At 49.6% G+C, this 25,576-nt stretch overlaps 1 protein-coding gene across 38 annotated transcripts in view; it reads right to left on the bottom strand.

Moving 5' to 3' along the window:
- TCF7L2 (transcription factor 7 like 2) overlaps positions 1–25,576 on the bottom strand; it is a 189,933-nt gene that overhangs the window by 19,392 nt on the left and 144,965 nt on the right. For 31 of the 38 annotated variants that reach the window (XR_004903494.1, XM_036027312.1, XM_036027313.1 and 28 more), the window contains 3 exons: positions 6,911–7,043; positions 4,656–4,758; positions 2,414–2,500 (listed from right to left, as the gene is read on the bottom strand). Coding sequence is in view for 37 of the 38 variants with exons in the window: in XM_036027312.1 (XP_035883205.1) it covers positions 2,414–2,500; positions 4,656–4,758; positions 6,911–7,043 (323 nt within the window). In the remaining variant the exon portion in view is untranslated. The remainder of the gene's footprint in view (positions 1–2,413; positions 2,501–4,655; positions 4,759–6,910; positions 7,044–25,576) is intronic. The other 7 variants (XM_036027299.1, XM_036027301.1, XM_036027306.1 and 4 more) reach the window with 1 other exon arrangement.

The raw sequence follows: 25,576 nt of genomic DNA, 5'->3' as shown, positions 1-25,576 counted from the left end.
CGCTCTCGTCAGGAGAAGAGCCTTGCGCCAATTTAGCAGGCTGAGGGCCCGGAGCTCCAACATCTCAATCTAAAGGGGGTCACAGGGTGGCACAAGTGAGTGTCAGCAAGAGCTGTTTAATTGCCAATCTAGGCTTCTCCATGGTGTTTAAAGTATAATGACCCATCACTTAATTCTGAGGAGTCCTGGCCCCGCTGCTGAATAGAATGAATATCAAAGGGTGTTCTGGAACAGGGCAAGCTGCCTACATTTCCTATAACTGCCATAAGTATAATAGACCTATACTTCTGTCGCTCCATTACCACAATAATGTATTTAATTTGCTGTATACGCTTTTTAACTAGCTACCTTTCATAAGGCCTACCTGGGGAATCGCCCGCCTCCCCCTTGCACCCGGAGCCCCTAACCTTTCCTCCCACCCTTCCCTTCCTCTCCTCCACCCCCCTCTGCCCACCAATAAATCATCCACTAACCTCCTAATGATAATTCAATCAATAAGCTTAACCCCAATCCCTATCCTGCGATTACTTTACCGCTTTTAACCCCTGGAATGCACCGAGTAAACAAACGTGAAAAGCAATCAGGTGCATTCTATAAATGCTGCACGGAGGGAGGGTGAGCTGGGATTATCAGCTTGCTCAGAATCGGCTCTTCTCCTGGGAGACTCGCCACGGGTTCCCATGCTCTTCGTGAGGCTGTGATGACATTATTTAATGAACACATCCTTCCCCTCCTCGCTGGGGAAGAGGACATGCAAGGATTCTCCTGCCTGGTAGCCAAGGCTGGTGTGCGTTTGGAAACTGGCGTGATCTCTCCCACGTGGGAGACAGGTCTTGGTCACTGCCTCGTATCCGAGGCATAATTACAGACGTCAGATATGCTACAGTTGGCTTTTCTTAATGAACGTGACTTTTACTCTTTGCCTGACCCAAATCACTGTTTTGTAAGTAGGGAAAGGGGCGTGCCGGCCTGTCTCTGCAGCCCTCCCTCTGGACCCGGGCTCCCACGCCGGCCACCGAGCCTGGGGGAAGGGGCTGGGGTCGGCATCCATGCCAGCGTCTCTGCCGTGTAATGCATGCTAATTGAATTGTGTGCCATCATCAAAATGGATTAGTTGTTGCAGCCCATCAGGAAAGTCTAAACCTCCACCGATTTAATTAACTTGACTGAAAATCAGATGAACAGAAAATAAAACTATCATTAGGAGCAATTAGTAACTACTTAAACAGACTGCTGCCAACCAGTTTGTAAATAAACTAGCAGTCACTGAAAAATTAGCCAGAATTAATTAGAGGGAAGAAAAGGGGAGCGTGGGATTAGAAAGATCCAGGTACAAGCATCCACATGCGAACGCTGTGTATGTATTTATATGCTAAAGGCATGAATGTTTACACACACGTGGCTTTTTTTTAACTTTCAGAGACTTAAAGCTGTAGTCTAACATGGTAGCCACCAGCCACATGTGGCTACCGAGTGCCTAAAATCTGGCCAGCTCAGCCCTGGCTGGTGTGGCTTAGTGGATGGAGGACCAGCCGTCGAACCAAAGGGTCACCAGTTCGATTCCCAGTCAGGGCACATGCTTGGGTTGTGAGCCAGGTCCCCAGTGGGGAGCACAGGAGAGGCAACCACACATTGATGTTTCTCTCCCTCTCTTGCTCCCTCCTTTCCCCTCTCTCTAAAAATAAATAAATAAAAGAAATATAGCCAGCTCAACATGAGATGTGCTGTAAGTAGAAAATATACATCAGATTTCAAAAACTAAGCACAAACAAAGAATATAAGATCTCATTCACAACTGCTTTACAAGGATAACATGTCAGAATGACAATATTTGACTATACTGGATTGAATAACTGTATCATTGAAAATCATTTCACCTGCTTTTTTTTTTAACTGTTTGTTAAATATGGCTACTAGAAAACTTAAAATTCAACGTGTGACTCACCTTGTATATCTATTGGCCAGTGTGACTTCAGAAAGGGGTGCCCTTTCTTATCTACGCTGAAGCGTGTGACTTTGAAAAGACCAATACAACCCTTCCCCAAACTCTTCTTTGTATAATGGTAAAAGTACCTCCACCCTTTCCTTCCTTACCCAGCATAGGGCAACAGAGAAACAACACTTTAAAAAGCCCTGCACGTTCTAACTCCTTCTTCCTGATTTCTTAAACTAATAAAAAATAGTGTTCAATTGACTGGCTCAAAAACCTGACCTCAAAATTTCGCCATCACCTACTTGGGATGTTCAGAATAATTTTCCAGTATTTTCTAGGAGGAAAGCCTGATGCAAGACGGGTCTCATACCATGAGAACCTCAGGCCGCAGCAGTCCCCAGATGGCCCGGTGGCCGTCCGGAGCACCTCCCGAGAAGTCACCCATGGCCTGGGCTGTCGGCCACAGTTCTCGGAACTCACCTGGACATGGAGGCGTTGACGGTCAGAGCTGTGGGGTAGGGGTGGCGGAACCCTCCTGTCGTGATTGGGTACACCGGCTGACCTTGCCTACAAAGAAGGGGGCACAAGGTGAGAGAGTGCCACCAAGGGTGGGGGTGGGGAAAAGAAAAAGAAGAAAAAGGAGAAGTTCTCTCTGCACAGTAAGCTTTATTCTCATTTGATCAGAACAAAAATCTTGGGGATTGTACAGGAAGGATCAAAGGGAAGAAACACAGAACAATTTGAATGCCATAAATCTGATAGGAATGGCTAATTAAATTTTATAACCTCTGCTTATGTCAATAGAGACCCTCTCCCCAAGCTGAAACTAGGTGTTTTGTTGTAATAATTAAAGGCGAAGTCTCGCTTGCTTTAATGGAGCCATCACACTAATTGAGGGCTACACATCCAAAGGAAAACAATAATGAATGTAAATTTATACCAAAATAAAGTACAGTGAATCAAAGGACTTCAGTTGCGCTTTGGGCCTCTTTCGGTATTTAGATCTCGGTGAGAAAACATTAAATTAACAGAGCTTAATTTGTAGCCTTTTGTCAAATTAACAAGTGTTGACAAGAGTTACCGGGGGGAGAGTCCCCAAGAAGAATTGTGGGTAACCAATAGACAATCACACCTCATTACAATAATTAAAAAATACAGCAACATGCAAAACAGCATCCTCATGAAAGACACACAACTTTTCCTGACAGAGGACTGTCTGAGTTGGCTATTCCTTTTTATCTAGCCTTCAACTATCTCCCCATCAGCTGAACGGGGCAACGAGAGCTGTTCGAGGGCGGGCCCCGTCCACTGAAGAAGTGGGAGACGGGCTCACGTTCATGGCCCGTGTCTACCCTTCCAAATGAAATTAGGAAGAAAACAGTAAACAGAAACTACACTCAGGGATGGTATCTGGTATAGCTACGACATAATACAAGCAGTTTTTAAAAAATTAATGTGACCCTGGCTGGCGTAGCTCAGTGGATTGAGCGCGGATTGTGAACTAAAGTGTCGCAGGTTCGATTCCCAGTCAGGGTACCTGCCTGGGTTGCAGGCCATGACCCCCAGCAACCACACATTGATGTTTCTCTCTCTCTTTCTCCCTCCCTTCCCTCTCTAAAAATAGAAAAAAATTTTTTTTAAATTAATGTGAAATATGGGTAGAATGAGGGTGGAGGGTCCAGGATGGGAAACCACTCCAAAATTGTATCTTCCTTAAGTCTGTGAAAGGCCATCTTCCCAAGAGCCAACCTTGACCGTTTTACCAGGATCTATTCCTGTTAAGAGCCAACAAATTGTCCTGTGTTTTTTAAACAGTAGGGACCACATGCACATCACATAAACATGCCAAAATACAGACACAAAACACACAATCACAAAACACACAGGGCACGCACACACAAGCACAGTATGCTCTTGCACTAAAGGCCTTTCTACTCTGATTTTAAAATACACTTTTAAAGGTGTCTGTGGAAGGCCAATGGTCGTATTGTAAAAGCAAGATGGGGTGATGGGAAGACAAACCGTCAAAGGCAGTCTGACTGTCCTGGCACCTCGGGGGGCTGGGACTGACACCAGGCAGCCCCCACAGGCTGCAGTGAGACCCTAGCTGCCCCACCCCCACCCCTCCTAATCAGGCGACACACTGAACACGCAGAATTGCAGACAGATGCTGGTTAAATAACACGGAGCTTCTCAACAGACAAAACTCCCCACTCTTGGTGTCAACCTGGACAGCCAGGGTTTTGATGGGGTTGGCGGCTCGGGGGGTGTGAGAGTCTAACCCCGCACTCCCACCCCCGGATTTCAAACTAGGTGGTGCCTGTTCCTGTTCCGCTGCCTCGGTCCAACGACAGGACGACGGGACTCCGGCCAGGGCTGCCACCAGCGGCAGAGCCAAGGTCAGCTTCACTGGATACAAGCGCCTTCTGTGATTCCCAAAGTACCGTACAGGCACCCCTGTCCACAGAGCCCAACCTACAGCCTTTAGGACCATGGGCCCAGAATGCTACGTATCAACACCCCCCCTTCCTACATAACCCATCGAGTGGCTATCGACTGCCCTCTCCCCCACTGGGCACCTCAATAAGTACCTTCCCCACGCCCCCCATGGCCCTCCCCCGCCAACCCTGACTTCTGAAACACACACATACACGCACAGAAGAAATAATGAACATGCCCATGTAAGAAACAAAAAGAAAATTAAAAAAATGGAACTGCTTACTGTGGTACTAACCATCCTAGCGGATGGGGGATCTGTCCTACGGTGCCGGGCGACAGCGGGTAGTACGGAGATATGTCCGGAGGGTGTGGCGGCCGTGGGATTCCTGGGAGAAGCAGCGCATTTCAGGTACAAAAGAGGGAGAGAGGACAGAGCAGACTATCAAGAGATGGGAATAAAAAAAGGATGCAGGGGGACAGCTCATCCGTGATCCTAGCATGAGGCTCTTCCCATGATTACGAGCACCGGAGTTGTTGGTAAAGCCTCCTCTCATCATCCCTCTACCCTGGTTTGAAAAGTTGGTTTATCGGTCTAGATGGTCGACGTACTACTAGGTAAATGCAGACAGACTCAGAAATGCCATCGTGGGTACTTCTGCCTCATGTGATTAGTGTAATTTAAAAAAAGAAATTACTTTTAAATCCAAAGGGCATGGCACATATGGGTGATCAAGTGACACTAATTCCTTTTGCCCTCGCAATTGGTGCCTCCACTTCTTTGAATTCTAATGACTTACCTGCACAACAGTTGCTCTGGTTTCTGACATACTTTTTGACGTCTTTCAAAAAAGTTCTCCCTTCTAGAACGTTTCCACCCCAGCCTAGAAGATGAGCTACAAGGGGACCTCACCCAATGCCATGCCATCTCATCCTAGGAAGAACCTGAACTGACAGACAGGAGGCGCTGCAGACCTGCTACACTCCGTTCCAGACACTCAAGGACAGAGTCACCGGTGTGAGCTAACTCCACCTGCTGAGCAGGCGCCGCTGAGCCACGGGGAGCTAAGGGCCTCCACAGGAGCCGGGGGCTGAACCCTGAGGGTGCACGCCACAGCACTCCCGCATCCCGTGGGAGAACACCCCGCGAGCGAGTCTTAGAAAGCAAGGGCGTGGGGTGCGGTTTCCACACTGAGGAGCTGGTATCCGCAGCGGAAGTGGGAAGCCACAGGAATAAGATTTCAGAAATCAAACAGTATTAAAGGGAATGAGAACTGAGTTGGTGGATGAAAACTATTTCATTTTTTTTTTAATTCATTCAGGAAGCTTTTAATCTGTAAATTAAGTCTCCCTGGGTGACATTTTCACGCAGACATTGCTTTCTCTCGATTACAAAAACCAAACGGATTAGCTGGGCTTGGACCCGACACCAAGCCCCTCGCACACTTGAAAGAATGTTCACAGAGGAAAAGTAAACAGGCCACAGACGTTAATCATATGTTTTACGATAACCATTTAAAAGCTATTCCCTATACTACCATTATTTAAATGAGACGCTGAGGCTGCCATTCACTCCTGTGGCCTGGAGCTGGAGGGCCTGGAGCTGGAGGGCCTCCTCCAGCCCAGCAAAAGCCAGGCTGCTCCTCGCCCCGCCCCCGCTGCATGAAGAGGGATCAGAGACTGCTGAAAACCAGCTAATGTGCAGCCTCTGTCAGGGGCAGCAAAGGCCGCCCCAACAGGCAGCCTACCTCTGCCCAGCACCCAGCAACGCTCTCTGACAAAGTGACACAAATAGCCACTGTAAAACCATTCTTCTGACGAACGAGCTGGGAAGAGAACCCGCAGCCAGCAAGACACACTCTGGCGTAGCTCTCCACCCAAGACCACCCCGCCGCGAGCTGTGGCTTTAAATCTTGCTTTGGGTTCTCTCCCTCCCCTTTGGGAAAGAGCAGGGATGGAAAACAAGGCTGCTGAAGGGTAAGATGGAAACCTGCCGTGATCCTATTGGCTGCACTGAAGAAATCCTGGGGTTCAGTTTTCACATCTGTAAAATGGGCTGGAAAACACCCTGGATAGTGCAGGGGAGAAAGACTCCACATAGATCAGGCACAGAGAGTGCGGAGCCCAGCAGTGTGGTGCCCTGAGGATTCACAAAAGTCACCATCAGGTGACTGGAGTCCTTTAGCCACCAAGGGGACCAGGACTTCAGGGAGCCATGGCCTTAGGGCTCTCGTACGCATTCCCAAGGAGCCCATGAGACACCTCCAAGGCTGTTACCGCCTCTGTCAGTCTGGGCCCGGTTCTCAAGCCGGCCCCCTTGTCAGGGTGCCCGGAGCGATCCTCAGTGCTACAGATGGACCTCCCCAGAGAGACACCAGTCCCTCAGCAGGCTCTGGCCTCCCCTAGGAACTTCCTTTTCAATACCCAGGAGAGGAACCAGATCCCCTCCCCACAGCCCCTAGCGGGTCCCCACCCCGCCGCCCGTCCCCATGCAGGTCCCCAGGAGCAGCATGTCCTCCTGGCACCGAGCACATGGCCTACCTGTTTTGGGGTCTACGTCAGCTGGTAAGTGTGGAGGCGGGTTTCCCGGGGTGAAGTGTTCATTGCTGTACGTGATAAGAGGCGTGAGAGGGTGGACATGGTGAGGGTGCTGCACCACGGGCACTTTGTTCGACTGCGGGGAGGAGAGGAGCAGAGAGAGGCACCGTCAGTCCGGGTTCCCGGTGGCACAGGGCCCGCGGGTTCCCCTGCCCACGCCCTCCCGCCTGCATTTCATAAGCAGCCCTCAGTCCCGCCCCACAGCCCCGGCCCCGGCCCCGATCCATGCACTCAAAGTAACAGACAGTTGGAGACAGCTCTCTGGGTAGGCACGCTGCAGGTTCTACCTCCGCCACCCCATCGTGGAGCCCAAGAGTTTGCACTTTCCCCATTGGCAGGCAGACCAGAAGTGGGCACTCAAATCTCCCAAGCACACTGTGTCCCTGCACCGTGTGGGCCAGGGGGGTGGGTGGGGATCTCCGACCCCAGGGCCCCACCAGAGGGACCTCTCCAGGAGGCAGGCTGGCTTCGCAGGGGACTGGCTAGGAAACCCTTCAGGCACAAGACACCTGGCAGGGCCCAAATCCCACCCGCCCAGTCTCCTACCCACCACTACCTGGCTCCTGACCCCTCCCTGCCCCTGAGCACCAGGGAGCAAGGGGCAGGGAACAGGATGAAAAGCCCCACCCTGGCCTGGGTGGGAGTGTGAGCTCTATCAGAAAGCTCTAAACGGCCAGGCAAGCGCTGCTGCGTGTTTTATGCAGATTACATCAGCCCTGATTCATTAGGAATTTCATTAGGAAGCCATCAGGGAAATCTAATAAATTAACTGCATGATGATGAATTGGGCTAATAAAAGATATGCGTTTTAGAAACGGGCAGTTCCAGAAAACCAAAATACAGGCATTTTTAGGTCTGGGAACAGTGGATAGGAGGAGAGAGGCAGGGGAGTCAAGAAAAGCATTTTAAGGATTTTTCTGGTTGCCACAACCAGACCTTCCCAAATCATCCTCCTGTCTGTCTCCCTCCCCACTCTCAGCCCACGCCCTCCCCTTCCACTCCACGAGGCTGTAACTTAGCCCGGCAAGATCACAAAGAAAAAAAAATTAAGCTGAAACAAGCGAACTACTGGGCCATTTACTGAGAGTAATCCAATTGCAAAAAACCCTATTCCCAATAGGGGATTTTCACTAAAATCCTACAACAGGGACATTTAACCAGATTAGGTACCAGGGAAGATAAAGAGGCTAGTATTAGATGATGAATGGATTAGAGTCAAGTTTCATTTCAGATCGCGTCTTCATTTCCTTTTATTACTTTTAGGAAGGCACAACTTGCATTAACATCAAGGAGAAGGAACTGCATTAAAAGAAAAGGGGTGAAGGCCAGGGCCGCTCACTAGCGCCTCTCGAGTTCAGGGACCACCGAACAGCTAGTTCTCCTCATGTTTTTCCTCTTCGCCTTCCTTTTTTTTTTTTAAGTAGGCAAGGAAGGGCAGTTCCATAGAAAGCGTATTTCCTACCAGAGATAACTGAGGGAAGGGCATCTTTAAAGGTGCTTCTAACTTTTTCAGGAGTATGTCTGGAAAGAAAAATAGGGCCTTCTTGATGCTCCAGGAAAGGGGGGAAAAAAACCGCAAGCAAAAGAGGTCAACGCTTTCAACGGCCTGCTTCACTGACACCCATAAACAACTGGCCTCGTCGGGAGAGAGAGGCTAGCTAGTCCCTCACAGGAGATCTGCACTGGGGGTCCTCAGTGTGCAGCCCGAGCACTGAGATTAAAAACACCAGAGCGGAGGGAGCTCTGGAACGCAGGAACACCGCCTTCGTCAGCAACAGGGAGGTCTGGCCGGGCCGCAGCCCAAGGCTCACGGACGCGCACTGAGGGTCCCCTTGGGAGACAGACCATCTCTGTCTGGGACAGCCTGAAAAGTGCCCGACAAGGAAGTGCCCACTGAGTGCTGGGCTGGAGGGGGAAAGGGACAGACACAGTCACAGGGAGTGGAGGCCATCAAGAGGAGGAAAAAAAAAAAAAAAAAAACAACCAAAAACGACTGTCGCTGCCTTCCAGAAGTTTTCTATTTTGTTGGAAAGATACACACCCGCCGAAATGAAAGAAAGCAGACCAGTTGCAGACGGTTTAAAGTCAAGTGGAAGAAAACCGTGGGACCAGAGGGAAGAACCGCAGGCAGCCCAGGAGGGAAGACGGTCGCCAAGAGGCTGAAGGACTTCAGGGAGTGGACGGCCACACACAGGGAGGGCAGCAAGGGTGTGGGGCCGGGCGCAGGTACAAGGGCTGGGCGTGGGCAGTGAATCTGCAAGGCTCAACCCCGGCCCAGCCGGAGCCTCTCTCCGGATGCTCATCACAGTTCCGACCCCAGATCCTAGGCGGTCTCAGTACAGACGGGAGGCCGTGGGCCCGGGCGCAGGACCCTGGCAGGTCGTAAGAGACCCGAGTCCAACCAAGCCCCAGTCTGAAAGAGAGCCCATCAACGCTAACCCCTCCACGAGGCGAGCGCTGGGATGACGGTGTATCACCACCGTTAGGGTTACTGTTAGGGAGAAGCTGCCAATGACGTGGCTTTGTCTACAGAACAAAAACGAAGGCTCCACAGTTGGTCGAGCAAGGCTGACAGGACACGAGGAAGAATCTTTTTCTGCTTGTCCGGCAAAAGGCTCTTGGGCAACACTGGAGTTATATCCAGAGTATATCCAGAATTTGAAAATTAATTCTGTTCTCTCGGATATATGTATGAAAGTGATTCCAATAAAAGTTGGGCCCCTGTCCTGGCCGCCACTGCCCTCATATTGCTCTGCACACGTGAGGCCAGCCAACCGGTCTTTCCCCTCCTCAGTCAGAACTTTATAGAGCCCAGGGGGAGAGGGAGGGGAGTGGAGGGAACCTGAAGTTTTAACTGGTGCCTCTAGGAAGGAACACAGCCGTGGTTCTCTTTTCCGATCACGACTGCATGCCAGGCAGGTCATTATGAACAATACAGCCACAAGTGTCTCCAGGTAGAGGGCTCCCAGGGGCAAGCAGGAAGGCAGGAATAGAAGCAAAAACCAGGGTCTAACCACTGCTCCCCCGGACCCCCCTGTGCCGGGACCACTTTCTACAGCAGCAGGGTGTTCTTCTTGAAAACACCCACGTCTCTCCAGCCCCAGGACCCCTTAGTCTTTTCCTCCCACGCTGCATCAGGCCCACTATAGGGGTTCCCTATGTGCCTCTCCCGGCCCTACTGTGACTAAGTTCCTTAAGGACAGGGACTGTGTTTTCTAGAACTCTGTATCCCTTGCCATGCCCAGTCTGTGGGAGTGATGAGCACAATCTCATAAACTGCCTAAGAACCATCAAACTGCAACTGCGAGTATTTTCAGAAGAGAAGGGAGAGCCAGCTCCACAGATCCGTTCCAGCCAATGGCAGTGCTCTTCACGGGGAGTCTCTACAGAGTGGCAGAACAGAGCCGGGGAGGCGGGGGCACCCTTCCGAAACCATCCAGTCTAACGCCCTGTTATCTATCGCAGGGCCTTACATGGCGTTAGAGCCCACGGCATGCACACGGTGACCAGAGATAAGTCTGTGGGTTCAAGGAAGACCGGGTTTAAATTCTACGTTGCCAGACTAGCCACGGGAGCTCTCCCAGGCTTTTGTTTCTGTGTCTGGGAACTCCAGATAAGGACCGAGTCCACCTCACAAGGTTGCCATGAAGACTGAGGGGCCGTGCCTGCCCAGGGCTGAGCACGCTGCCCCGCACCTGGCCGCACCTGCGGTGCAAAGGGAGCTTCGAGAACAGCACCAAATGCACACTGACGACGAGTGCATGACTGAGGTCACAGTGGGGACACACAGCCACGGCCTGTCGCAAAGGTAGGGATGTTCAATATAGGACAAGAGGGTACGGGTGTCCCGTGGCCACCCTTCCTTCCTTCCTCAGGTGCGTGCCCTTCTTAGAAATGTGATATTTAATGCCCAAACACAATCCATTGTCTCATTGGGAAAAAAAATCAATTTATTATGCTAATAAGACTATCACAGAAGAGCTGAATGTTAAATAAACATAGTTCAAGACGACCAAGATCCTCTCAGAGTCAGCTGAGGGCCTTGAAGAAAGAGCTGATAGAAACGAAACACAGAACCACCCAAATAGGAAATGCCCTTTAGACCTTCTCTTTGAACAGCTCCCACTTTTAAACAGTTCTTTAAGAACGGGGTAAACCTGTGCCACCCTAAGAAAATGCAGATGTAAGAAGCACCTTTCTTGGGGAGGGGCACAGATAAGCCTCCAGAAATGCCCCAGCAAATCTAAACCACAGCAGCCACCTGTGCCTGGAGGGTTAGTGGGACAAAGAGACGGAAACACGTATCTCCTCCCCCTTTTATCCTGTTACACGGACTCTAGTGTCCAAGGTAAACACCTGCAACACAAAACCAGGTGCCTTCTGGGTAACTCCTTTATCGAAATATTAAATGCAGCTTCGAAACTACCTGGCGGGACGAGAATCACACCTCCACTGATGGCCCACGAGCAACGTTCAAGGCCATGCTGGTGGCGGCCACAGGAAACTACCTGGAGAGTCCAAGCTACTGGTATATAACCCCTAAGACTGTGAACACTAGGAATCTCTGAGCCACAGAAACAGCAGAGCTTCATGGAATCTTCCACACAAGCTCGGGGACCTGTGTCACAGCTGCCTGCACACATCTGCACCATCAGCACCTGAAGCTCACCTGTGGAACCCCCTGGCACCCCTGTCTAGATCATCTGAGGGCAGGTCGGGGAGACAGCACCGACCCACCGCTGCTCCTGAAGCTCGCCAGTCGGCTCGCGCACAGCTCACGGCGGCCAGTGCTCTCGGTGCAGCCTGGGCTCTGTGCCCCGCCTCCGTGCTGCCGTGGCACACCGTTCTCTGAGTCCCCACCGCACACCTGGGAAGTAGCTGGCATGTGTTATTAATTCCACAGAGCAGGTGGGGAAATCCGCCCCAAGTGCCAGGCCTTGGAAGGTGGCATTTCCGGGCCTGGCGCACTCACCTGCCTGACTCCACCAGCCCCACTGTGCCTACAGAGACTGGCGTTGGAACGGGGTCCCTGCTGTACTGGTGCAGTGAGCTGCACCCCCTGGACTCAGCCTGGGCGGGTCGTCCCAACTGGATACAGATGCATCTGGACTCACAGTGGGGACTGTCCCCGGACCCCCACCTCCCAACCTCTGGAACCAGTTTTAGCAAGCAGTGTCCCCTGCACTCCCCCGCAAACACCCCAGGTTAGGACTGGCCCCACGTTCCCTGCCTCGAAACCCGGACACCCTTGCCACAGGGCTCCAAGCACTTTTCCATGGGGTCTTTACAGCACGTGGCTGATTACAGGAGGCAGGGGCATAGAGACATGTAACGAAGTGTCTCTGCTTCTAGAAATCAGACAAGCTAATAGCAGGGCCCCACAGGACTCTGGTGATGCGGTCAGTTCCAGCTGACCAGAAACTAAAACAAAAGTCAGCTCAAAAACTGAGCCCATGAAACGGAGTAAACCGTGTTCGTTTAAAAGGGAGCAAAATCCTCGTCTGACTTTCCATTATTAGGGCTTCCTGCCTTGTACCTGGAGAAATGGCTGTTACCCAAAGCAAAGCCTTTCCTGGTTCTGTTCATTAAGCTCCATGGGTTTGAGCACTGAATAGTTAAATTATAAAGGAAGGGTCCTTTACCAGCCCTCAAAGAACACAAAGCCCTTCCACCAGAAGTATTCATCCAGATACACTGGGGGTGGGGGTGGGGGAGGAGTGTGGAGGAGGTGCCCCTGGGGCTGACCTTTGACCTCTCAAGAACCCTTAAGCATGGCGCTCTGCAACTTGGCCATGCCACCCTCGTCGCCATGCGCCCACACACCCATCCCCATCCGTACACCGCTCACGATTCGGGACCTGGCAAGCGAAAGACCAAGTCGGGCACTCCAGATCCCCCTGCCAGCCCTCCTCTGACCCCAGCCCCTCGACCTCCTGCAACTGTGGGGAACCCGAAGGGAATGAAAGCTTGCCATTCACCTTGCAACCTATTAATCAACGGACGCTGAAAACAAATAGAGCCATTGCTAGCCCTGGCCTCTCGGCTGGCCCTCCTCTTCAATGCTCCCCTATTGCTCTCCCTTTCTGCGGAGGAAAAATGGGGCCAGAAAGTGCCTTTACGAGCCCAGCACAATAAAACAAAAGCAGCACTGAGGAGCATTTGTCAGCCCTCTCCCCTCCCCGCGGTGGGTGCATGGAAGGTCTTCAGTGGTCTTAGGTCAGCAGTGCTGGGGGGCCTGAAGTCGGCATCCGGAGGGGACACTGTTCACTCTAGGTTGGTAGATCATATATATATATATATATATATATATATGTTTATAGCTCATTTCCAATGCATTTCTCAGATGCCTCTTACTATAGCTGCACCAAGGCCAATGGCAACTCGCGACACGTTAATGGATGCTGCACGTCACTGGAGCCTGGGAGCGCTGGAGAAGAGGAGGGGCCGGGGGTGAACGAGGGGCTGCTTCTCACTCACCAGCCACCCCTCGATGACTCAAGCAGCCCTAATGTTTTTTTCCAGACAGTGCCAGAGTGCAGGAATGGGCAGTGAAGGTAACCCTCCAACCTCGACGACCCATTACCCCAATCATTAGCAACCCCTTCAGAGGATGATGGCACCACCTCAAGGAGACACACAGCGACCTGGACCCAGGCTGTGCGCTTCCTCCCACCCCAGAGATGCAGGCGAGCATCCCGCTGCTGCATCCTGCAAAGCCCCCGTACACACAGAGGGCCAGGGTGGCAGGCGCGCTTCCGCCCTTGGCCTAGTGGGTCTCCTCCACCGTTTTACTCTCGCTGGAGTCACAGCTATCAGACGCTCAGCCAGTGAGGACCCATCTAGGGCAGCGCCCGGGGTGCATTCACAGTCGGACAAAGCTCCTCTCGGAGGCCTTGCCCCAGCTAATGGCACTTTGTTTCCCTGGACAAGTCTTCCATTGATGGCTACGGCACTGCCTGTTGAAAATGGTAAATAAAAAAGAGAAGGTTTCACAGGGTTCGAGTTTTGCTTGCAGAAAGGAGGTCTGCAGCGAGGTGCAGAAGAGAAACACCCCCTCCCCGCGCTGCGACTTCAGCACTCAGCCGACCTCCCTGGGGCAGGCTGCTGAGGAATCCTGGAGCCACGAGGCTGCGGAGTCACACACAGGCCTGCACCTGGGAGCCTGCCACGCCAGGACACTGCCTGTGTGTTTAGTGCATTACCAATAGCTGACCCTCCCCCGCCCTGCCCCCATCAAATCCATTCAGACAGCAAGAAGGGGACGAGAGCGGATTCCCTGTGCCAACTACGAAATTCTGCCGACTCACAGTTTCTCAGGCACTCACACGGGCATTAAAATTCTTCTTGCAGGGAAATGATTGAACAGGGCAGGCAGGGAGAGAATAAATGTGCAGTCAATTTCCATCCAAATTCTCACACACACATGCATATACATAGAACTAACTCAAACCATCCTAAGCCCTTGGCCTTTTTTTTTTCCTGCCCCTTCTATAATGTAACAACCCAGCTGGTAACACACCAAACAGATTGCCAAAGCACTGCAGGTCTGGGGGGCCAAATTCAGCTCTTCTTAATGACCTTTCCTTAATCCCCAACGAGAAGGAAAGGAGGGGCAGCTGGGCCTGGAGGAGGTGTGGGGCTGGGGGAGTGGGCTCACGAAGGGGAGCACTTAGACTCGGAAAAGGGAGATGCGCTCCAGCTGCTTGGCTCTGGGAAGGTGGCGGCCGAGGCCTGGCCCGGCCCAGCCGTGCTTTCACAGGCTCTTGAACAATTACTCCCAGTTAAGTTCATTAAACATAATTTATTTCCACTCATTCTCATGTATTTCCCGATAAAAAGAAAGCATCCTATTGTGCCCCTCCCCCACCCCCCAACTACCCTTGAAAGCCCTGGCACGCTGAAGTCTTGGCCTGCCCCTCCTGTCCCAGCTCTGCCCTGCCCAGCCAGGTTCCCAGAGGTCTCTTCCTGCTGCAGCCCTCCAGGACCCAGCCACAGCATCCCCACGTAGGGGATGGCAGTGGCCAGTAGCGCCAGGGGGTATACCCTGACTGTCCTAATCCTCCTCTGGTACTGGAGATGAGGACCAGCCACTCCACCCCTAAGACATTTCCCAGGAACCTGCCACCTCCACCTTCCCACAGATATTTCTCTCCCACTTGGGAGTTCAAGTATTAGTGTGAACATAGCCAGGCTTGTGACGTGTCCGCATGGGCAGAGAATGCTTGGGAACTGGGTAAGAGGGTATGGCTGTTTCTAGGAGAGCAGACTTTCAAACTAGCGCCGGGAGTAAAACTAACCCATTCCAAATGGAGAAATCCAAAAGCTGAAATTGCAAACAACTTTTAAAAAATAATTATTTCCAGGCCACTTCTCCCCCCCCAACCCCAAAAACAACAACCCCAAATCTACAGAATCCTAAAATGATGGATAGGAAATCACCAATTTCGACTTAGAGTAAATTGTAAGTACATAATGTCGTTGCATCCTGGGGACGTCAAGAAAGAAGCAGGGAACAGAATCTGATCCCACCCTGCTGATGTATTTCCAGTGAACGGTTGCATGAAAATATCTGCAGTTTTTCACATGCACCCTGTGCCTAACTTTCGAATATAAGCCTTAGTGTCTGAAATTCATGCCTGCTACAGGATGTCTGATAAAAGCTCAAGAAATGGCCGTTTTCTTGAAAGAGCATGTAAATTTCTCCCTAGGAAGAGCAGGTAACCTGAAAGTGGGGGGATGACCGTGTTCAGGGGGCCCGAAAGCCACGAACGCCCCACCTCTGGATTCTGCAGGAATCTGGCAGACAGCCGTGACAGGAGGACAATGCAAAGGGCGGGCTCCCGCATTCCACTCGGTCCTGTCCGTGCCCCCCACGTGGGCGTCCTCTATCGGACACCTACAGCTCCCACAACTGACACGTGAGAAGGACGCAGACGGGGTGAGGAGGACACGCCACTGCTGCTCCCTCTGATCGCGAGCTGATAGGCTGCAAGTTCAAGGTAACAGGGAATGACTCAGGCAAAGTTCAATTTTTCAAAAATCCTCAAATGTGTGCACAAGCATGCAATCTGGAGGGCATGTCAGGATTTCATCACATTCCAAAATATTGCAGAAGGAAAGAATTCCGTTGCATAGCTCAGCCAGGCCCCCCACCGGCCCCAAACCACAAAGGGGAGGTTTCCCTAAGAAGAATATAAGGTTGCAGGCTGTGTCACTTCCAGCAAATGCTGATGCGGCAGCCTGCTGGGACAATACAGAGATCGTAGTATCTGTACCGCTGGAGTCGGGAAGCGACCCTGTCAAGTAACTCCCTTCCTACAAGACACCAAGAATGGAGATTTAACCATCACCAAAGCAGCGGGGGCAGCGTCCAGTAACCCAAGTCATACGCGTAAACGAAGACCTGGAACCTTTCGGCCATCTCGAAAATGAAAAACTGTGCTGGGTGGGCAACGTGCCCCAACCCAACCGACGTGTCTGCAGGGCCGGCCCGAAGCCCCCGCCCACACTTCTGGGCAGCCCACCCAGCCACACGCTGCACTAGCAACGCACCCACAGCCGGGAAGGAAGCCCGGGCACACGTCGGTCACCCCTCACGCTCGGCTGCAGGACTTATCTGCCCCTGTGTGTTTGCACACAGCACGCAGGGCTTATCGTGACATTGAAAACACGAGGACTCTTGCAGTTGGTAGTGTATTCCCTTCCTTCTTCCCCAAATATCACCTCAAAGAGCTCATCAACTACTGCAAATGGTTCTGTGTTTGGCCCTTCAACAACACACACTAGGAAAGAAGGATGGAGATAACGAAGGCATCGCCTCCGAATCCAAGAGAACGAACACGCTTACGGCTCGTGGCAAAGGGCTCACCCAACGGTGCAGCCGAGCACAACGCACCCTAACCCCTCAGTGGGCACTGAAAAGGCTGTCTTCCTAATCGGGAACAGCACAGCGGGCTGTCGCCAGCCTCTCGCTCAGGTTTCCAAAAACGCATTTTATGTTAAAAAACGCAAACACCACAGGCAAGACTGTAGCCCTAAAAGGCCAGCATCTAAATTTGGAGATTGAAAATAAATACAACTAAAGACAGAGCTACAGAAAGTCAGCATTAAATATGAAACTAAAATACACAGTTTACACAAGCGCTGCTACTGTGAAAACCTTATTGCTCAAAAAAAAAATGTTTCGAGCTTCAAAAAAGCACGCTCCTCTATAAGGCAATGAATGTCCTTTTCCCTTCTCTTTCTTCCAAAGGAGCCCACCCCGGTGGGTGAGGGAAAAGACACTTGTTTGTTAGAAGAAACCCCAGACCCCACCACCCCTTTCCAGAGTCCAGCTTCCGCGCACTTGGGGAGCCGGGTCTGCGGGGCTATATAACTGTTACGGATCGTGATGAAAGTCAAGCTTTCTCTCCACCCCATCTTTTCTTTAACCCTTTCTCCCCCCTCCCCCCCCAAACTGCTCTGAAAAGCACATCATGAAAGGGCACAGCTTGAGCTGACCATTTATTCTTGTTTTGTTTTCCCTTTCCCGGCGTCTGTATTTTTTCCGACAAGCACAGAGGTTCTAATGGTCACGACCATAAGCAAGGACACGAACGGGGGAGACACACACACACACACACACACACACACACACACACCACTACTCACCCAGCAATTCAAATTGAGGTGCCAACCGCCCAACTGCTGGAAGAGAGAGAACCCGGAGGCCACTGTGCCTCCCTTCCCACTCACATATTCCATTCCCACTAAGAGCGCATCCCTAGGGTACATAATAGCTTTTGGTTTTCTTTCTCTCCACCTCACAAAAACTTTCTCTATACCTTCAAGATGGGACTGGGCCGGCTTTTTTTTTTTCCTCCTCCCTTACTGCTTTTCTCACTTTTCTTCTTCCTCCCAGCTTCCCCTCCCTTTATTCCTTTCACTTAGAGAGCTGAAAAAAAAAAGCATCTTAAAAGATGGAGATGGCTCCAAATTTCCATCCCGGTCTGCTCCAAGAGCTCAGCGTTCTCCTTGACATCGCCTTGAAATGTTCTGTTAATTCTTCCCCTTCCACATACACCCCCTCTAAAACCAAAACAAAACAAAGCAACAAAAACAAAACAAAAAGAAACCTACCGATCTAAGTTCAAAGATCTGGTTGCAGCTTTTTTTTTTTTTTTAATTGTTTGTAATTCAAAAACTCCTAGTTTCTCAACTGTGCCACTCTGAAATCCGTGAGGGAAGGGGGAAGGCCCATTTCCCCAGCCTGCTCAGGGCACCTAAGCAAAGTCCCCTCCCTCACCCGTTACCTGGGGCAGCAGGGACAGAGCCACCGCTAAGAGTAGCTAAGAAATTGCGGTCAGCCATGAGGGAAAATGATCAACCGCGGGCGGGAGGCAGGCACTTTATCTGCAAGATTGTCAAATCCCTCACAACAAATTTCTTAGGGAGAGGGCTGCCATGGGAGAGGGGGAGGGAGGAGAAAAGTATATTTTCTTGTCACAGTGACACGGGAGTGACACTTGGTAGGGCCTTGCCTGCCACATGCACACACACCCTCTTTTCCTTCCAGAGGCGAGACGGTGCCTGCGAGCGAGCGTCTCCACTGACCTCTCTGGAAACAGAAGGACGCAAGCTCCCAGGGTTCACGGGCATCCCAGGAGTCGGAATGCTAACTTGCTGTCTGACTGTTGAGTGTTGTGTGCTTTCCCCAGAAAGAGAGGGAGAGAGAGGGGGAGAGAGAGAGAGAGAGGGGGAGAGAGGGGGAGAGAGAGAGGGAGAGAGAGAGAGGGAGAGAGAGAGAGGGAGGGAGAGGGAGAGAAGGCAAAGACCGCTCCCTGAACCCCAAGAACCCGACTTACTTTTCCTGGGGCTCTCATAGGATCCAGGGCCGGGTACATTTGTGTGCGTTTAACTTAATTGGAGTTGAGAGACTCAGACATCACAGCCTGAAGTCGCCCCATTTTACACGAAGGAGGGGAGAGTGGGAGGGCGGCCGCTCCAGGAGGGGTTAAAGGCAGAAGAAAGTTGCAGAGGACAAAACTCGCCCAGAATGCTTTTCCTGTCCGAGTGTCAAATCCTCTCGCCCTCTTCAAAAGCAAACTCAGCTCCCATTTGCATGCAGGTAAGAAAACACCTCTGCCGCCCCGCTGCCCTCACGGGATCAGTGGCAACGGTGCGGTTTTTTGTTTGTTTGTTTTTTTTTTCCTGGCAGCGTGACAGCGAATACAGGGAGGAGATGGTTTTAATGCACCAACCCGAGCGCCCAGAATTTTGTCCCCAAACCCAGCACAGGACTGCTGTCGTGACGGTGGTCTCTAAGCAATCTGTTAACATGTCGGACAAGTTAATCACCTCACCCACCTCACAAAAACAACAACAACAACAACATAACAAACCAAAAAAACAAAAACAAGGGCTGGAAAGGCTTAAACACAACAAAAAAGTGAGAATTCTTAAATTTTCTTCTTCTTTTTTAAAACACAGCTCCGTGGCCCCTCTCTCTGGATTTATCCGGCCTTCCTGTGTAAGTGTCAGGCAGCAATCTTTAAGGCCCTTAATACCAAAACAAAACCCTGCTCCTTCCCTTTACACGGCAGTAACAAAAGCAATGAGCCTCAGTTTGACAAGTAAAAAGCCCCAGCCACACAGCCCCCTAATTGCCTCCCCTCCCTCTATTCACGGGGACCACCACACTCGGCCAGCTGCCTTTGTCACACATGCAATTTCTTAAGTAAACTGCTAGTTCCCTCCCCATTGATGGACAGCTCCCAATCACTCAGCAACAATAACTTATAAGTGCAGCCAACAGGATGGGCAACTTGGGCTCCGAATTTATTTTCTGGCTTTCTCAAAAGACAACAGAGTGAAAACAGCGAGATGAGGCAACGCATTCCAGACGGAGCCCCCCCCCCCCCCCCGACCTCCGCAACCAGAACAGGGAAACCTCGTGAATGTCTTCAGGCTAACTCCTCCTAAGACACTGCTATCGGCCGCCCCATCGCTAGGAGCAGGACCCCAGGGCACCCCAATTTGTCAGAAGTACACCCACACTTAGAACAGTTGTATAAAAAATCAGAAGGTGACCAAATGCTGTAAAGTTCTGTGGGATTTAAAAAACAGAACAAAAAGACAAAAAAACTTCACCAAATCAGAGAGAGAGGGAGGGCGCGCTTCCTTTCCTTCTAGCATGAAATCACAATCGTGTGGAGAAGAAATAAAGGCAACGGGGACTGTCCCCTCACATCCCAGGGTCCTCAACCACATCATCAGCAAACTTTTGTTTTGTTGTTTTAAATAAAGAAGTGAGAGACGGGAGGAAGGGAAAATGGGTCCTGGACGAAAAATACATGAAAAGTGGAAAAGCTCTGACCCTTTAGGAAAGTATTCGGGGAGGGACCGGGAGGAGGGGAGCCAGGAGGGTGGAGCATTTGTCACCGTGACTTGGTGGGCAAAAAGAAACGAAACCCCCTCCCCAAAAACTCATCTCTGAGTTCACCAATGTTTATAATAAAGCAGGTTTCTATAGTCACAGGCTAAAAGTTGGGAATTAAAAGTCTCCTTTTCTTTCTCCTGTTGTTCTTCTTAAAGGGGAGTTTACAAAGTAAAAGACCTACTCCATCCGGAACCTTACCAGTCAAGGGACATCAATCTTACAAAGTTACTGCAAAAGTGACAGCAAACCTTGGGAAGCCTGAGCCCAGGAGCATGCAACGGCGCTGGATGCGTCGGGACCCGGCGGGGCAGGCACGGAGCCGCCGTGCCCGGCCGCCAAGGCTCCCCGCACCCCGCGAGGGGCCGCTTACCATCTAGAGCGGGACGCGGAGCTCTCCTTCGCACCGCCGGCCCGCGGGCATGCTGCCGCCGTGCGCCGCGCTGGGCGCCCCGGGCCCGCGCCGGCCGCGGGCTCCACTGGAGGGCAGCACCCGCCCTGCCGCCGTGCGGCGCGCCCGCCGCCGCCGCACAGGGGAGCCGCGCACACCAGCAGCGCCGCCAGAGAGGATGCTCACGCACAGTTCCATTCACAGAATTATCTCGCTTGATAGGGAAGGGCACAATAACTGGGATCTCCCCCGATTCTACAACCACCCACCCCCCCAAAAAAGGGAGGGGGTGTTAAAAAAAAAAAAAAGGCAGGGCTTTCTTACTCTTTTTTTCACCCTCCAGCCCAGCATTCAATCAAAAGAACAAAGCCTGATATTTTGTTTGCCGACTTGGCAAGCATAAAGGCAATTTCAATAGTCCACAGAAGTTCACCTAAGTTGGTGAAAGTAATGCTTTGCAGTTCTCCAGTGAAGTTAAGCTTTCATAGCTATCTGATGCATTCAGAGACCGAAGAGGGGAAACTGGCTGAATTTAGATAAAGTTAGAGGACCACTTCACTCCTAAGTTTTTTTTTGCCGGTTGAAAGTCCCTCAAAATTCTTGACAACATCCAGAGCTTAATTATCTTGCTGAATTCTTTTTGAGGGGCAAAGGGAATACAAAAGCCAAAATAGACCGTTAAAAACACCAATATGTAAAAGAATTCAGAACAATTTACTGTATAACATTTTTTCATAACTAACTTAAAAAAAAAAAAACCTCCCGAAACTTGTGGATGTGTTCCTTTAAAGCAAACGGTACTAACACATATTAAACCACCGCTGTGCGTCTTCTAAGCATAGTAGGAAAAAATGACTATTGATCTTCAAATAGCGATAATTGAAAAGATCAAAAAGATTAAACAAAATCAAGAATGTGCTGACTTACCATGCTATGCTTTTTTGTTGCAACTTTGTAGAAATTTCACTCAAAGAAACTGCATCAGAGGTGTCAAATTTTTTAGCGGACTGTGATCGTATTATTTCCGCAGCCCTGCCTTCCAATGCTTCAGAACTTTTTTCCCTTTCTCTTTTTTGTTTGTGGTACCTAGCTTTTTGCTATAGACTTTAAAAGCCTTCAGCTCAGCAAACCAGCACAAATTATCTTGCCACCTTGCGCAGCTCTGATGCTTTGGCCGCTAACTTTGGAAGGCCCTTTACTACTGCATCAAAATTAGCATTGTCAAAGCAGTTAATGAATATTAATATTGTATTTGTCATTGGAGCCAGCCCGTTGCTGAACTCCGAGTCATCCATCAGGGACAAGATTAAGAACACAATTATTTCTGACTGACAGGGACCAAATCTGCTAGAATTTTTTTTTAAACAATTCGGGGGGAAAAAAACCCACAATATCATCATCTTAAGGTGTCTCCCAAGAGACTGGAAGCCAGATTAATACGCTTTTAATGAAGTAGAGATCATTATGTATGAAGAGGAAAAAAAAAAGATGTACTATTCAAGCTATTTAGTTATGGTGGCGGCTAGAAATTTAAAAAAAAATGCAGACGGCATATCTTTTTCGACAGCTGTCCAGATTTTATTCATACTGTTCTAAAGAAAAAGACGACTTTTTTCTGAAATCTTTTCCTTTTTAAAAAAAAAAAAGAAGAACAGAGAACGAGCGATTCGTCCCATCTGGGATAATTTTCCGTGTCTTCACTTTTACTGCAGCAGCCCAGGAAAGACAGCACGCTAAATAATTCCTACACAAATGTGACAAGAAACACCTTCATCAGCTCGGCTGCTTCCACCTCTATTCCCCAGGTTCCGAGCACTGTCTCTCCCACTTTGCTCAGGATGAGCCATTACATTTACAGAAACTCTTAAGTTCCCTTTAACGGTGACAGCTTTCTGGAATAAACACACAGGAAACGACACAACGCAACAAAAGAGGCTGCTCACAAACACACCAGAACCCGGAGAATCGCCATTCCGGAGCGGAGAGCCACTATACACACACTCCTGAGGCGCCTGTCTGGTTTATGGTTCCACAAAGTTGAAACGGAAGTTTTGTCAGAAATTAAACTACAGAGGCTTAATGAACTCAGCCATCATCCCGGTAGCAGATGTCTTACAAGACTGTTAAAACACAAAACTCTCTCTACAAAATAGGCACAAGACTACACTAGAAGAAATTAAGTTAAAAAACTTGCAGCTTACCTGGCATAACCAACTTATTTGAATTCACCAACATCATTTCAACATCTATATCTCTATGTCATGCAAAGTTATATCACATATGACCATCTTATACATATACACACAGATCTATACGGCGATTTCTTAGGCGTTTTAGGAATAGTGTGCTTCGTGGGCTTGCTCCATATAAATTGTCTTCCAGATGATATTTCCACCCCCCTTTTCGTATTTTAAATGTGGTAAAAAGGGGAGAGAACTAAAAGGGATAAAATGACAGATGTGATGGTTAATCTGCCCAATGAATCGTGGGGGTCTAGGTAAAGCCGTAATGGCCACTGAGCTAATATACAACACCCACTGACCGCCCCACTGGCCTCCTAATACCATTATCAACCCTTAGATGAACATTCTAAATTAGAGTTTTGTTCGAAAAGGGTGTGAATCTGACCTTCGATGCTGGGAAGCCGGTGCTATACATACAGACGGGAAAGTTCTTATTTAAAAAAAAATTATTATTTTAAGGTTTGTACTTTCTCATGATTTGCATCTTTGAACTCTATATCTTTGCACCCTCCCCTGAGTGCACACACACACACACACACACACAAAACCACCCTCTCCCCAAATCCCCTCCTGCCACAGCCACTGATGTCATCTCCGCCACACACCCCACGATGGTTATGCTTATCTCACATGAAGAACCTCAACCGAACCACTGAAAACAAAGAAAAACCTCAACATACGTACAGACACTCCCCTCTGGCCCAGCTCTCTTTCTCTTTCCATTTACCAGTGCCTTTACCTACTGGTGCTTTCTGTCCAGCAAACCTTTGGGCGACATCATACAATTGTATCATGTAAAAACGGGGAGACCGGAGACAAAACCTTGTTAAGGCAGTGAAGACAGAGCTCAGTAAAGAATCCCGTTTGTTTGCACACACATCAAGTGATGCTATGAAGAAGGGAAGAAATTTGGGGCTCAGATTTCTCTTGAAGAGCTCTTTTCTTTTTTAAGTGGATCAAAATGAACTTGTAACAAATCATTATTGCCTAAGTATTCTGCACTTAAACAGATATCCTCAATACCACATTATAAAAAAAAGAAAGAAAGAATCAGCATAGCCCCCTATGATGTAAGCATTTTTTCAAAGCTCCCTTCAAAAAAACTACAGATTCTGTACTATTTCCTCCCAAATCATCCCATAAAGCCAACATTGGTCTTTATGCAGATTTCTACCTTTATTTCAGAAAGGTGTGTGCATGTGCTTCCCCCGGCACATGTCACCTGTTCCTGTGTGCCACACACACACATGTGCAAACACACATGTGTGTGCACCCAACCTGAGGTTTCTCGAGGACAGGCTGGCTTCCAGATAACCTGAGCTGTCTAAACTAAGGGCCCCCTTGCTTTCTCAACCCACGGCCTCCCCATTCCTGGCCGCAGCCTGTCTTTCCAGGGTCACAGATAGACCCGTAATCTGCATCTTTGTGCACTCTGGACCGGAGTTGTTAATAGGCAGCTTTCTCTGCCTGCCTCTCTCTCTCTCGGCTTCCCCAGCATGACCGCATCAGCACTAGTATCAAATTAACTCTCCGACTTTGAAACTTATTGATCTGCTATTAAGACACCAGTGAACTTGATGAAATGAGTGCTGTAGGTGCAGTCATGACTTCAAAGTCTAGCACAGCCACATAAAGCAAGCGCCTTTGATCCTAACTCCGCTCTACTGAGGGTTTAAAGCCCGGCTCTCCCTAAGCTGCCCTTCACTCTCGTCATGTCTGATGTCTTACCAACTAGTGACTTGATAATGTTAATAATGCAAATTTTACAAATGATTTTTACAATGGCAAAATTAATTATATGAATTGATGCTTCTCTCGATAGGGGTTTCTGCACGTCTCTCCCTGTGACGTAACCACGGGAGCAACCGTGACTCGAAGAAGGGGCACAGGGCCCGGGTCACGCTGGGCGACGTTTCCCATCTTCTCTCACCTCTGCGTTTCGTGCCTAAGACCAAGACAATTAGCTAGACATTCTGCTACTAACCTGAGGGACTCATATTCTGTAATTCTCATTTCCTAGTAAATTTCTGCTGTGACTAAAAGTCACCTCCTTGGTACATGGGGTTTCTATGTTTATATAAGTTAGTACAAAATCTCTGTTTTTGTGTAGGATTTCTCCTCCACAGTTACCGCAGATCCGCAGTCAAGATGCACCTAGGGCTCCAGACCCTGTTACTTTGTTCCAATTAGAAATGATCGGAAACGGTATCCAGTCGAGAATCAGAATGTACCACACAAGATTCTGTGACGTGGAAATTTTTAATATTCATATTCCCTCTCCACCTGGCTAAACAAAACTTTTAACCCAATACCTGATCATCAAAGAATGTGTGTCTAAGCATAATGTTACAAATTCCTTCAGTAAATATTTTGAATCGAGGGGATTAAAATATTTCAAATTCACATCCTCTCTCTCAAAAAAAAAAAAAGATGAACATAATAACTCTCAGTCTCTCACCAAGAAGTTTAAATAATGGAAAGGTCATTATCTTTAAGATTACAAAAACATACAAACAAACAAAAGAAACATCCTTATATGCAACCAGAACAGCAAAACTGAA

Source organism: Phyllostomus discolor, chromosome 5 (genome assembly GCF_004126475.2).
Source record: "Phyllostomus discolor isolate MPI-MPIP mPhyDis1 chromosome 5, mPhyDis1.pri.v3, whole genome shotgun sequence".
Lineage (NCBI taxonomy): Eukaryota > Metazoa > Chordata > Mammalia > Chiroptera > Phyllostomidae > Phyllostomus > Phyllostomus discolor.
Note: the sequence above shows the minus strand (reverse complement) of the source record. Positions and strands in the feature narration are given on the sequence as shown.